We start from the raw sequence: 12,014 nt of genomic DNA, 5'->3' as shown, positions 1-12,014 counted from the left end.
TCTCACACATACTTGTCCAAATTTCCACAGTGATGTCCGTGCCAATTTTCCGACTCCATTCAATTCTTAGCAAATCATTGCTTTTATATTCAAGCAGAATCTGCCTGTATACCCATCTCGCTAAGCTGCCCTCATTCACCAAAGATTTCCTGGTAAGAAATTCTAGATTCAGACTATTTTGAAAATCAATCACATCAACCGGTTTTCTTCAGTTTCCTATAGTCTGAAAACTTGAAACCCCCAATGCGATATTCTCTTTGTAAATCTCTAGCGCTTTTCCATTCACGCTTAGTGAAGAGGTCACCAATCCAGCTGACACCACCTAAAAACTATTCAATAACATTTTGCCATTAATTTTAATAGAGGGATTCATCCACATTGAGGCATTCGGATCTCTGCATGCATTCACACCCAACAAGACATTCAAATTCTTCCAGGAATTTCTCAATGATGTAGTCAATGTATCTTTCACACCTCTCGGTACTGTGATTAACAATGCCCTAGGTGACAAAGGACCATTAGCACTCACCTCGGCCGTAGCCCACACACTAGGATTTGTCTCCATGAAATCAACTATGAAAGCACAATTAAAGGCTAGATGATAGGCCCTGAAATTTGGTACTCCTATATATTGAATTTTTGATTTTGTGAAGTTGCTGATTATATCTTATATGAAAATGGAATTAACGTGAACAGTTTTATGAGCTTTTAATGATGATTGGAATTGTGTATTTGTTTATATTTTCTTTCTTGTTTATGATTTTGAATGTGTCTAAGGTTTGATTTTTAAACCATATCACAATTAAAATAGAGACCTTTATTAAAAATAAAGAATAATTCTTCCAAAAGAACATGAGTAATTTGTTCGCTGTTGTTTTCTTTCTTGTTTATGATTTTGAATGTGTCTAAGGTTTGATTTTTAAAGCATATCACAATTAAAATAGAGGACCTAGAAAATAAAACATCCCAGAAAGAAAGACTGCCCCATTGCCACCATTAAATTAACGGAGGATAGCACAGGGGCAATACGCTGGTCTTCGAAACAAGACGTTGCAGAGCAACAGAGGTTTGACTCCCAGATTCACGCTTAGAAACTGAACTTGGGTATGGTATGGCGTCAAACTGAACTTGGGTATGGTATGGCGTCTTATAAAAAAACAATTAAATAAATAAATAACGTTCACAAATTATTGAAAAAGATAAAAGAATTAAACACGTTGTTACTCTGTCCTCACTATACAACACGTTTAAAGTCCTGATTGTACATTTGCTGATAAATAAGGGGATACCTTACAGGAATATCACTGATGTTATTGTAATCTTATGTGCATCACTCTTTTATAGCACTGGAACCCATGGGAATAGAAGCCCACAGTAATAATTAAATCATCAAAACAGTGAAGTATCACCCTGAGGGTGAAGTCCATTCAAGATGGTAACTATGAACAGGGCAGACATGTTGGCAATTGCTTTTATAATCTTGCACAAATAAGGGCAGAATACAAGCGTTCTAGAAGTGAGTGAGCTCCAGCCTTTTCCTCCTTGGAGTGAGAACGTTTTGCCTTCAGCAGCTGTTAAGGGAAGTCTCAGGAGATGATGAGCAAATCTACCCAGTGGGTTTGTGGGATAGAATCCTCGAGATGAGATAGCCAGGTGCCAGGAGGTGCCATAGAGCGCAGACATTGATAAGCCATGGTTTCCATGTGAAATGTTGCTCTAGCAGGAACCGGAAGCCAGAGTGGCTGACCTAGGATTGGGCGTCCCCTCTAGACTTGGTAGAAGACAATGTTCTCTCTGCAGAAGGGATGAGGCAAGCTGTCAAGGTCCAGAAGCGAACACTGTGCCCACAAATGGCAGCATCAGCGTCAGAGCCCCCACAGGCTCTCCGTTTGGGGTGCATTTCAAGCTTCGCGCATAATCACGAGCTGCTTTGTAAGCCGTAGTAACTGTTTTTGAAGGCAAACATGGTAAGAGGAGTTGCAATGATGGGACATGGTAACTTGGTAAATGGGAGGGAAACTGCCCCTCCCGCTCATGAGGAAATGACACATGTGAAATGGGTGTGCATGCCGCATGATGCGTTCCTTTTGTGATCAGCCCAAATATGTGCCCATCAAAAGCTGCTGATTCCCTGGATGCCATGTCAGTTGTTAAGCCCCAAGAACGAGGAGAACTGGGGAGCTTCTGAGGTGGAGTAAATAATTGTGGTGGTCTTGGGAAGGGGCAAGACAAACAGAGGGCTGTGCCAGCCGCAAGGTGCCTTTAGCACAGTTTACAGGACTCTGTAGAAAGCTGTACTTAACAGTTGCTCCATTGCAATATATGTTGTTGTCATATCCTGAATGCATAGTGGGTTGGCCTTTTGAAGAATGCAGGCGCCACGTTACGCCCTGCATATGCGCGGTGTGGAGTAATTGCATACACACACGCAGTGTTCACGCTGTGTACACGCAACGTGACGTTCTTGTGCACAGGTTCCAGAGAGGCCACTTCGCGGTTGGGCACACCGAGAGCGCTTGCACTTTCCGTGTTTTGTACCAGTGGTAATGTTTGCCACAGTAGCTGCATTCACGTCTCTGTGCCGCCAAACTGGCAGCGTGTATCAATAGGAGCGAAGATGGGTGGAGGGGCTGCACTTCACGTGCATGTGACAAGACGGGACAGTGCTCAGGTCAGAGGTGCGCACATGGCGCGCACTGTCTGTCGCTGCAACAAGAAAAAAAGCGATGAAAACAACAAAGCTTGAGCTGTTAAATATGCAACGAAACGAATGCGGGATGTGTCTAGTTAACGCGACCGAACAGAAAAGTTGGGCGTTTGTGCTTCCGGAGTGCATTAGGGCGCGTTGTACACGTGGACTGTCAGTGCACAACATCCAGTGGCAACAGAGGCTGCATTCTAACATATAGACACCTATGACACCACTACATTTACACACACAAATGAAGGTTGCCGCAAGCACAGGCGAGACGGAAGAAACCCTTTCATGTGATATTTAATTGTGAGGGGAATTAAGATTTGCTTGGGGGGCATTTTTTTTAATCCAAATAGTATTCAGCCATAGACTTATATTTCTCAAAATGAACCCCAATTAATTGATATGTATTGTTTGGCTGGCATAGTGCAGCTGGTTTGAGTTCAACACATAAGAAAACGTGGAAAAATAAAAAAAATAATGCTCAATTGAATGCAGATCCGTGGGCTTCTGAGTGTTGGCAAGTGAATGTGTACTTGTTGTGACCTCCCCGTGCTTTTTGCAGTGGCACTGTCGGCTGGGAGAGACTGGCTGTGTCTGGAGATAAAGGCTTCCTGACCCCGCCCGTGACCCCCGTGTCGAAGAATCTTGTCCCAGCAGCTGATTTTGACAGTCTGGTCCCATCGCAGGGCGCAAGGCGCGGCCTGGATCGCGGAGGCGGCGCGCGGGCGTCGGATCCTGCTGCGCTCCCCGCAGACTCCAGGCCGTGCTTTGCGCCTGGACTCCTCCTCCTCCTCCTCTTCCCCGGGCCGACACTGCCTTGTGCATTCTCGCACTGCTACCCGAGCGCTGGCCGGTGGACTGCTGCTGCTGCGCTGGCAGCCGGAGGGGGAGGGCAGCGGCGGACGGTGCTCGGGGGAGCCAGGGTGCCGGGCGCCATCCTCACCGCCGCCTCCTGCATGCCGCCTGCGCGCCCAGGCGCCGGGGGACCCCGCTCCCCCCAGCCGCTATGGATCTGTTCGACTTTTTCCGCGACTGGGACCTGGAGCAGCCGTGGTAGGTGACCGAGCCTCTCCCGTGCATCCTCTGCGATGCCCCCCTACCCCCGTCCTTCCTTTTGTTTGCCGCTCCCCCATCACCTGGAGATGCTCGCCCTCATCTGTGTATCCTGCACAAGTTGCCATAGTAAATGACAGCCTTGCCTCCGGTCCCCCGGGGGCTCTTCCCTCTAGCTGTGCATGCTTAGAAGAGACCTGGGCGAGGGCAGGCTCTGCCCGTGCCACGTAGGGCATCCCTCTCATTCAGCCTACCGGTACCACGCAGGACTGGCTCGCCCCCTCGCAGCTACTATGCAGGATCGTGGTGGTGATTGTATATCACATTGTCCTTGGGAACCCTGCACGGTGGCCGCACTCTTGGTACCACACTTCAGTTTGTCAGAACCACCCATTTGTGCTCAACAGTCTCTTCAGTTTAATTGAGTAACCTTTGGGTTGAAGGGGTTCTCTAGTGGGGCAGACAGTGGCAACCCTCCCGGGCAGTAAACTGATGGCTGTTTGAATGTTTTCTCTGAGTCCCGAACGCTGTATAACGCGGCGCTTGCAAACAGCGTGTTCCCACCGTGTGCGCTTTGGCGCAGTCGCTGCAGTCTGCCGTCCAAGTTCGCATTCGTTGTACTTATGATGTGTGTGACTTTAATAATGTGTCTTTTTTTAATTCAGTTGGCTTTCTGTCCATGTGGGTCATTTATTGTGTAGCACTCTTAAAAAGCAAGTGTCACGTTGAAGGCGCACGGCATGCTTTGCCTGAGAGTGGCATGAATGCGTCCACACAGTGTCATGCATGCGACGCTGGACAATGAAATAGCCTTAGATGCGCACACAAGATAAGCCTTCGTCGTGCCAATCCTAGCCGTGCACAAAGTTTGCAGGAGTCGAACTTCAAAGGGCCGTGGTGCGCGGCTGGGTTGCGCTCTCATTTAAGAGCCGTGTTTACAGAGCGATTACACGGGGCGCGTGTGAAAACTCGCTGTAAATCTGTCGCCTCGCAGTGTGTGTGTGTGCGGACCGTCCGCGGGGAGGCCGCTTTAATTGAATGCTTGCAGTAACTATCCGTTGAATTATTAAGCCGCTGTCGCCCGCAGATCGCACTATGTCACTGGCGGATCCTCGTAACGGCCTGCATTACTGCTCGTATAATCGTCGCGAGCGCACCTAATGGGTGCCATTATTGCCAGTAACGGGCGACGTCGCCGAGCTCTGCCTGCAAGGGCCGCGTTCTGCGCGCGGTGTTGGCAGCGCACCGTTTACGCGCCCCGCGGAAGAAGCTTGCAGTTAGGCACCCCTGCGGGGGAATTATTTCTGATCGCTTTCCGAGATTCTGTTGAGGATGCGGGTCAATGTTCTCTTACTTTGAGGCTCAGCACCTGCACAGTTCGTGAGGGTAAACACTCGTTCTGAGATTATCGGTTCGCTGTGGGTACTTCTGGCCCGCGTCCCTTGGACATGTTATCTGCTTTTTTGTATATTTGTATCAATTCGCTGGGAAATACGCCTGCTTGCGTGAGTGCCCCCGGGCGTTTTGCTTTCATAATAAGCGTTTGCACTGATGGCGACCCGGGGAGCCGCGGCACAATAGCGGCGAGGCTCTCTCCTTCCGCGGCACGATGAAGATGGATGGGGGAGCAGCCGAGATGAGGCTTGGCATGTTGTCTTTGACACGGGCTCTGCTTCTGTTCTGTTTCCGAGGGCCGGCACCGCTGCCTGTGGGCGTGGGTGCTGACTTTTGATTTTCATTACGGTGCAAGGTTTTTAAAATTTTGCATTTACCGAACCATTGGCCCTAATGCTGCAAAGGTTACCACGCTTTGCACCAGTGCACTGTAAACACCGTAAAACTGTTGGTTAAAACATGGGATTCTGTTGCAGGGTGTCTAAAGGGGCACCGCTCAATGCTTTGATGTCTTTCAGGACACTGGCACAGAGCATTCTGAATGTAAAACACAGTTTATTGAAATGCCCACTGTTGCAGACCATGTTTCTGTGCAAATATGTTTACATGTGCAGTTGCTGTCTGATAAACTCATGCATAATTTGTGTCCATGTCCAAAAGATGCGCTATATCAGAAGAAGTTCAAATCAACAAATGCTACCAACCTAGAATCTGCACAAAAGTAGGCAGCAATGTAGGTATAAGGCATGCCCATTCAAGCCACGGCCTCACAGCTGAGACAGCAAACGCAGAGGTTCGGGTCTGTACCAATGTGGTGCGATTTGATATCAAGCACAGGACCAACTGCTCAAAATGGACACTTGTGTCCCACATCAAGCCGTTCTTGAGTTTTACCAGCATAAATACCAGTAACACCACCAGCTATGGGGTGGGTGCAAGGGCTAGAGGGTTAGGAAGAGTGAATGCAAAGGAGTAGGACATTTTAGGGCTGTCTGAAAAACTGCCAGGGCTGGTTGGTGCCCATTTCAAAGTTATGTTTTGGGGCCCCCTTACCTACAACTGGCAAAAACAGTACAACGTACCTGCTGGGTGCTTACATCATAATGGAGTCAAAAGAATGCAGCAAGGGGGTTAATCACTGCATATTATCTCGGACCGGCAGCCAACTGAGAGCTGAAACACTAAGGGCCTCATTACACGGATGGCGGAGAACCGCACCGCCTTGGTGGAAAGGGGAATTACCGCCCCATTCCAAGGTTGGCGGGGCGATAATTCCCCCTTCCACCATTGCCCTTCCCCATTCCCATTTTTGCCCCATAGGGCATAATGGGAATGGGGAAGGCGCTAATTACGGTACCGCAAATTGCGGTACTGTAATTAGCTCCCTGGGTCCCTTTGCGGGTTGGTTTTTAACACCTGCAAAAAGCAGGCGTTAAATTCCCCAACCCGCAAAGGGACCTCGTAGTAAGGCCGGTAAACCCTTACCGCCATCCGTGTAATGAGGCCCTAAATGTCCATTGAAAAACTATGAATCACTCTTTGGCAGCAGGGTGCCAATGTAGAGGAACCTGGAGTAAAAATGAAGCACGCTGATAAGAAGGTTGCTGAATACTGCAAGGGGCCAGTGGGAGACGATGGCCTGAAGGCCCCAGGGATGGTAGCCTGTAATGTTTGCACTGCAAAGCACACATTTAATGTCCTGAATTAAAAGAGTGTGTTGCTGCGCATAAGACTGCCAACATGGGGCATCTCATCAGCATGCCTCCCGATTCTCACGGCCTGTTTCAACTGGGAAGGTGCAAAGCCACTGATGCTGTTCCTCTCTGGCCGTCATTCGGGAGCTGGTGTGAACAACACAATCATTGCTTGGCATTTTCGTAGCCTCTTTAAAAGGAGGGCCTCGCAGGCCTTATGTTTCAAAGGGCCTGTGTTTCTGCTGCACCGGTTGGAGGGTGGCAAAGCCCGTTCTGGATCATTGTGACCTCTGGAGTGGTACGGATTATTTTTCCGTTCTATATCTTTTGCCTCTCGGGGTTTGTGTTTGCGTGTAAATGTTCAGGGGGCATAGTCCCTGCACCATGAAGGCCACTTTGCGTATCTACACAATTACTTACCCTGGTCCTGCTTACTCTTCTTTCCAATATGCCTCCATCCTCCCACCACCTACCCTGTACCAATTCTCGTTCTATCTTTTCCCATTTTGCACTCCCTCTCTCCATCCTCAAGTGTTTAATTGTGTTCTCTTTTGATCCTTCCATCTCTCCAATTCACACTCCCTCATTCTCCATAGCTTCTTCTCTTTCTCCACACATGAATCCCCATGCGTCCATCATTCTATCTTCTTTGCACACCACTTTCCCAAGTCCAGTTACGCACACTCTCTCTCCCACCACACCATCGCTCCTACACTCTCCGCTTTTCTATCTTCAGCACACTCCCTGCCTTTCTCTCCCTTCCTCTTTCACTCCATGTCTTTACCTACCGTCCTCCCCCTCTTTTCTTCCTCCCTCTCCTCTCCATTGTTCCCTCTCTTCCATTCCCCTGTGCCAGTCTCTTATGTAGCTGGACCTTCTGGTTGCGCACACCATTCCACGGCAAGTGCATTAACATGCAGAGCTAACTTATTAGAGTTTGAATCAGTGGCCTCTGGTTTAAAACGGCCATGGACGTGTAACCTGGGAGAGAGTGGGGCTAACCTACTGCTTCAGAGAGAGCGTGAGGGAGACAGAGAGGCAGCAGAAAAATCATGGGGGTTTGGGGGGGGGGTTGGTGGGAGGCAGATGAAAAGGCAGAGAAAAAGGGGCCGTTGACAGGTGAGATGGCTGGAAAACATATCACGAAAGAAAAATAAAGTCAAGAAAGTAAGAATGGAAATAAAGTGAGATGCAAAATGTCAAAGCTAGAAAAATAAATTAAAGAGAAACAAGTTAGAAATAGAAAAAAAGAACAACCAGCATGGCCTGTGCACTGTCCCCACCATCAAGACTGGGGTGATGGAATGAGCAGCACGTGCTAATTTTGTAAGCTGCCCGCTAACACTTCAGCCTGCCTGCACCCAGTGGGAGAGGAACAAACCCCTGCCGCCCAGCACTCAATTGTTTGTTTGTTTTTGTAGGCATTTGAATGGTTTCATGGCACTGCAATTCAACTATTTAACCGCCTATGATGAGATCACAACCAGGCAAAAATACACTCCTGCCCCCTTGTTCAAGCAGTGCAGGGGCATGTGCGCCCGCTGCCCCCATGTACTTGCCACCTATGGACTATGGGAAAGGTTTCCAAAAGAGTTACCAAAAGCACTGCTTTTAGGGCAAACACGGAGCGAGGTGAAGCACCATTCATTGTGGCGCTTCGCGGCGCTGGGAGATTCTCCATAACACAGGGCCGGTGCCGAGGAGATGGGGGGCACAGCGTGGCCCTTTAGAGCTGCCTCGAAATGTGTAAAATGAGACACCCAGCTGTTTTTCTATTCGTTTTGATGCAGGCGCATAATAAAACACTTGGAACCTCATTTACAAAGGGCCAGATTTACACAGCGTCTGTCAATGGGATTGCGCCATTGTAAAAAGCTTTTGAAAATCAAGCCAGAAAAATATTTGGGAAGTCATTTAATTGGTGGGTATAACATGCTTAACGTGTTTTGTATATTCTCAGTGAATCGTCCAGTAATAAATACTGCATTTCTTATATAGCCTTACGCACCTGTAGGTCTCAGAGCGTTGAAACAACAGAAGACGTTGTCCCACAGAGTGGTACTCAATTTATAGCCCTTGGAAGAATGAAAGTCTGAGTCGACCCTGGTAGAAATCGAACCTGCCACAGCAGGCTGTGCACAGATATCAGGGTTGAGCGCTTATCCCACTGTGCTATCTAACCAGCTATATGTCGTATGTCATGCAATGTGTGTCTGTGTGTTATAATTGAGCACCATTTTTTAAATGATTGTTGTGATATTGTATTCAGTACAGACTGTTTAAGCTAAGGGGCGGGCAGTAAGTAAGACCGTATGTCGAAAATGACAGCCAGGAGCGCAAAGTGATGTAGTGGGCACCGGTGCCAAATGCACAATAAGGCACGTGGATTGTTGCGGTGGGCACTGATTCTCATAGAACAAGTAATCCCGTGAAAGGATGCAGTGGGCAGTGACGCCTAATGGACAAGCAGTCATGCAAACTCATGGAGTGGGCATTCATTCCCAGTGGGCAAGCGGACACATGAACTGTCGATCGGGCTCCGATTCCCAACAAACGAGCAGGCAAAGGACGTGTTGGAGGGGGCACTGATGCACAAGAAATGATCACATGGGCAGCGATGGCCAATGGGCACACAGGAAAATCGACTAATGGGGTGAGCAGTGATGTCCAATGGACAAGTGGTCAAATAAAATGATGGCGTTGGCATTGATTTCCAATGAACAAGTAGGCACTTGAAGCAATGGAATGGGCACCCACGCCAAAAGACAAACAGGCACGTGGACGAATGAAATGAATGTAGTGGGGTGTGGTACCCAAAAGTTAAGACGGGACATGAAATGCGCGGATGCCCAAAAGTCGGGCAAGCACACAAACTGATCGAGTGGGCACTGATGTTCAATGGGCAAGCAGCCACATTAACTGATAGAGCGAGAACTGCTGCCCAAAAAAGAAGCCGGCAAATCGACTGATGGACTGGGCTGTGCTGTAACAAGAGAGTTGCCGGAGCTGAAACTGATCGATTGCTCCTGATGATGACCCGATAGAGGCTCAGGATAAGTTTGGTATGGAAAATGGTGGAGTCGGTTGAGACCCCTGCCCAATGGACAGGCAATGCATGGACTGGACACTGATCTCACAGCCGAGACACGGAAGCCCCAACTAATGGCCATGATACCAATGTGAGATGAGAGGTGCCGGCACCCTCCATCATGGAGTGGACAATGAACACTGAAAGGCAGGCAGCTGCAGCAAACTGAAGGACTGGATATAATGTCACAACAAAGTCAGGAGACTGAACTAAAGGATTGCTAACGATGGCACACGAGAGGTTCATGCTTGATTGGCATGTGATTGGGCGTTGATGTCACAAACGAGAGGTAGCAGTCTGAGCAAGCGATTGGTTACTGTGGAATGGACAGGGGTTGTGTATAATGCAGTGATGGAGTCCATGACAATCTCACAATAAGAATACCGCAGCATGAAGTGCTGGTCTGAGCACTGACGTCAAAAATGCACAGAGCCTATCATGTCTTTGGAACACAGAGGCAGTAGCTAGGGATCGATAGATACTGCACTGTTGTCACAATATGGCGGCAGGCGCATGAGCGGATTGGATTAAAGGACTGGGTGCTGATGTCACAGGAGATACAGGGAGCATGAAGTAATGGACTGGGTACTGCTGCCAAAAGAGAGAATGTAGCATGAACTGATGGACTGGGTACTAATGTCACCGGAGATACAGGGAGCATGAAGTAATGGACTGGGTACTGCTGCCAAAAGAGAGAATGTAGCATGAACTGATGGACGGGGTACTAATGTCACCGGAGATACAGGGAGCATGAAGTAATGGACTGGGTACTGCTGCCAAAAGAGAGAATGTAGCATGAACTGATGGACTGGGTACTAATGTCACCGGAGATACAGGGAGCATGAAGTAATGGACTGGGCACTGCTGCCAAAAGAGAGAATGTAGCATGAACTGATGGACTGGGTACTGCTGCCAAAAGAGAGAATGTAGCATGACCTGATGGACGGGGTACTGCTGCCAAAAGAGAGAATGTAGCATGAACTGATGGACTGGGTACTAATGTCACCGGAGATACAGGGAGCATGAACTGATGGACTGGGCACTGCTGCCAAAAGAGAGAATGTAGCATGACCTGATGGACGGGGTACTGCTGCCAAAAGAGAGAATGTAGCGTGAACTGATGGACTGGGTACTGCTGCCAAAAGAGAGAATGTAGCATGAACTGATGGACTGGGTACTAATGTCACCGGAGATACAGGGAGCATGAAGTAATGGACTGGGCACTGCTGCCAAAAGAGAGAATGTAGCATGAACTGATGGACTGGGTACTGCTGCCAAAAGAGAGAATGTAGCATGACCTGATGGACGGGGTACTGCTGCCAAAAGAGAGAATGTAGCATGAACTGATGGACTGGGTACTAATGTCACCGGAGATACAGGGAGCATGAACTGATGGACTGGGCACTGCTGCCAAAAGAGAGAATGTAGCATGACCTGATGGACGGGGTACTGCTGCCAAAAGAGAGAATGTAGCGTGAACTGATGGACTGGGTACTGCTGCCAAAAGAGAGAATGTAGCATGACCTGTTGGACGGGGTACTGCTGCCAAAAGAGAGAATGTAGCATGAACTGATGGACTGGGTACTAATGTCACCGGAGATACAGGGAGCATGAAGTAATGGACTGGGTACTGCTGCCAAAAGAGAGAATGTAGCATGAACTGATGGACGGGGTACTAATGTCACCGGAGATACAGGGAGCATGAACTGATGGACTGGGCACTGCTGCCAAAAGAGAGAATGTAGCATGAACTGATGGACTGGGTACTGCTGCCAAAAGAGAGAATGTAGCATGACCTGATGGACGGGGTACTGCTGCCAAAAGAGAGAATGTAGCATGAACTGATGGACTGGGTACTAATGTCACCGGAGATACAGGGAGCATGAACTGATGGACTGGGCACTGCTGCCAAAAGAGAGAATGTAGCATGACCTGATGGACGGGGTACTGCTGCCAAAAGAGAGAATGTAGCGTGAACTGATGGACTGGGTACTGCTGCCAAAAGAGAGAATGTAGCATGACCTGTTGGACGGGGTACTGCTGCCAAAAGAGAGAATGTAGCATGAACTGATGGACTGGGTACTAA

The 12,014-nt window shown here is 48.6% G+C and overlaps 1 protein-coding gene across 3 annotated transcripts in view; it reads left to right on the top strand.

Annotated features, from left to right (window-relative positions):
- Positions 1–3,500: 3,500 nt before the first annotated feature.
- AFF2 (ALF transcription elongation factor 2) overlaps positions 3,501–12,014 on the top strand; it is a 1,055,119-nt gene continuing 1,046,605 nt past the window's right edge. For all 3 annotated transcript variants that reach the window (XM_069612762.1, XM_069612763.1, XM_069612761.1), the window contains exon 1: positions 3,501–3,751. In XM_069612762.1, the coding sequence (XP_069468863.1) occupies positions 3,705–3,751 (47 nt within the window). In that variant the 5' untranslated portion in view covers positions 3,501–3,704. The remainder of the gene's footprint in view (positions 3,752–12,014) is intronic.

Source organism: Ambystoma mexicanum, chromosome 5p, assembly GCF_040938575.1.
Source record: "Ambystoma mexicanum isolate Mex_15411 chromosome 5p, UKY_AmexF1_1, whole genome shotgun sequence".
NCBI lineage: Eukaryota > Metazoa > Chordata > Amphibia > Caudata > Ambystomatidae > Ambystoma > Ambystoma mexicanum.
This window is presented reverse-complemented; position numbering and strand designations above follow the sequence as displayed.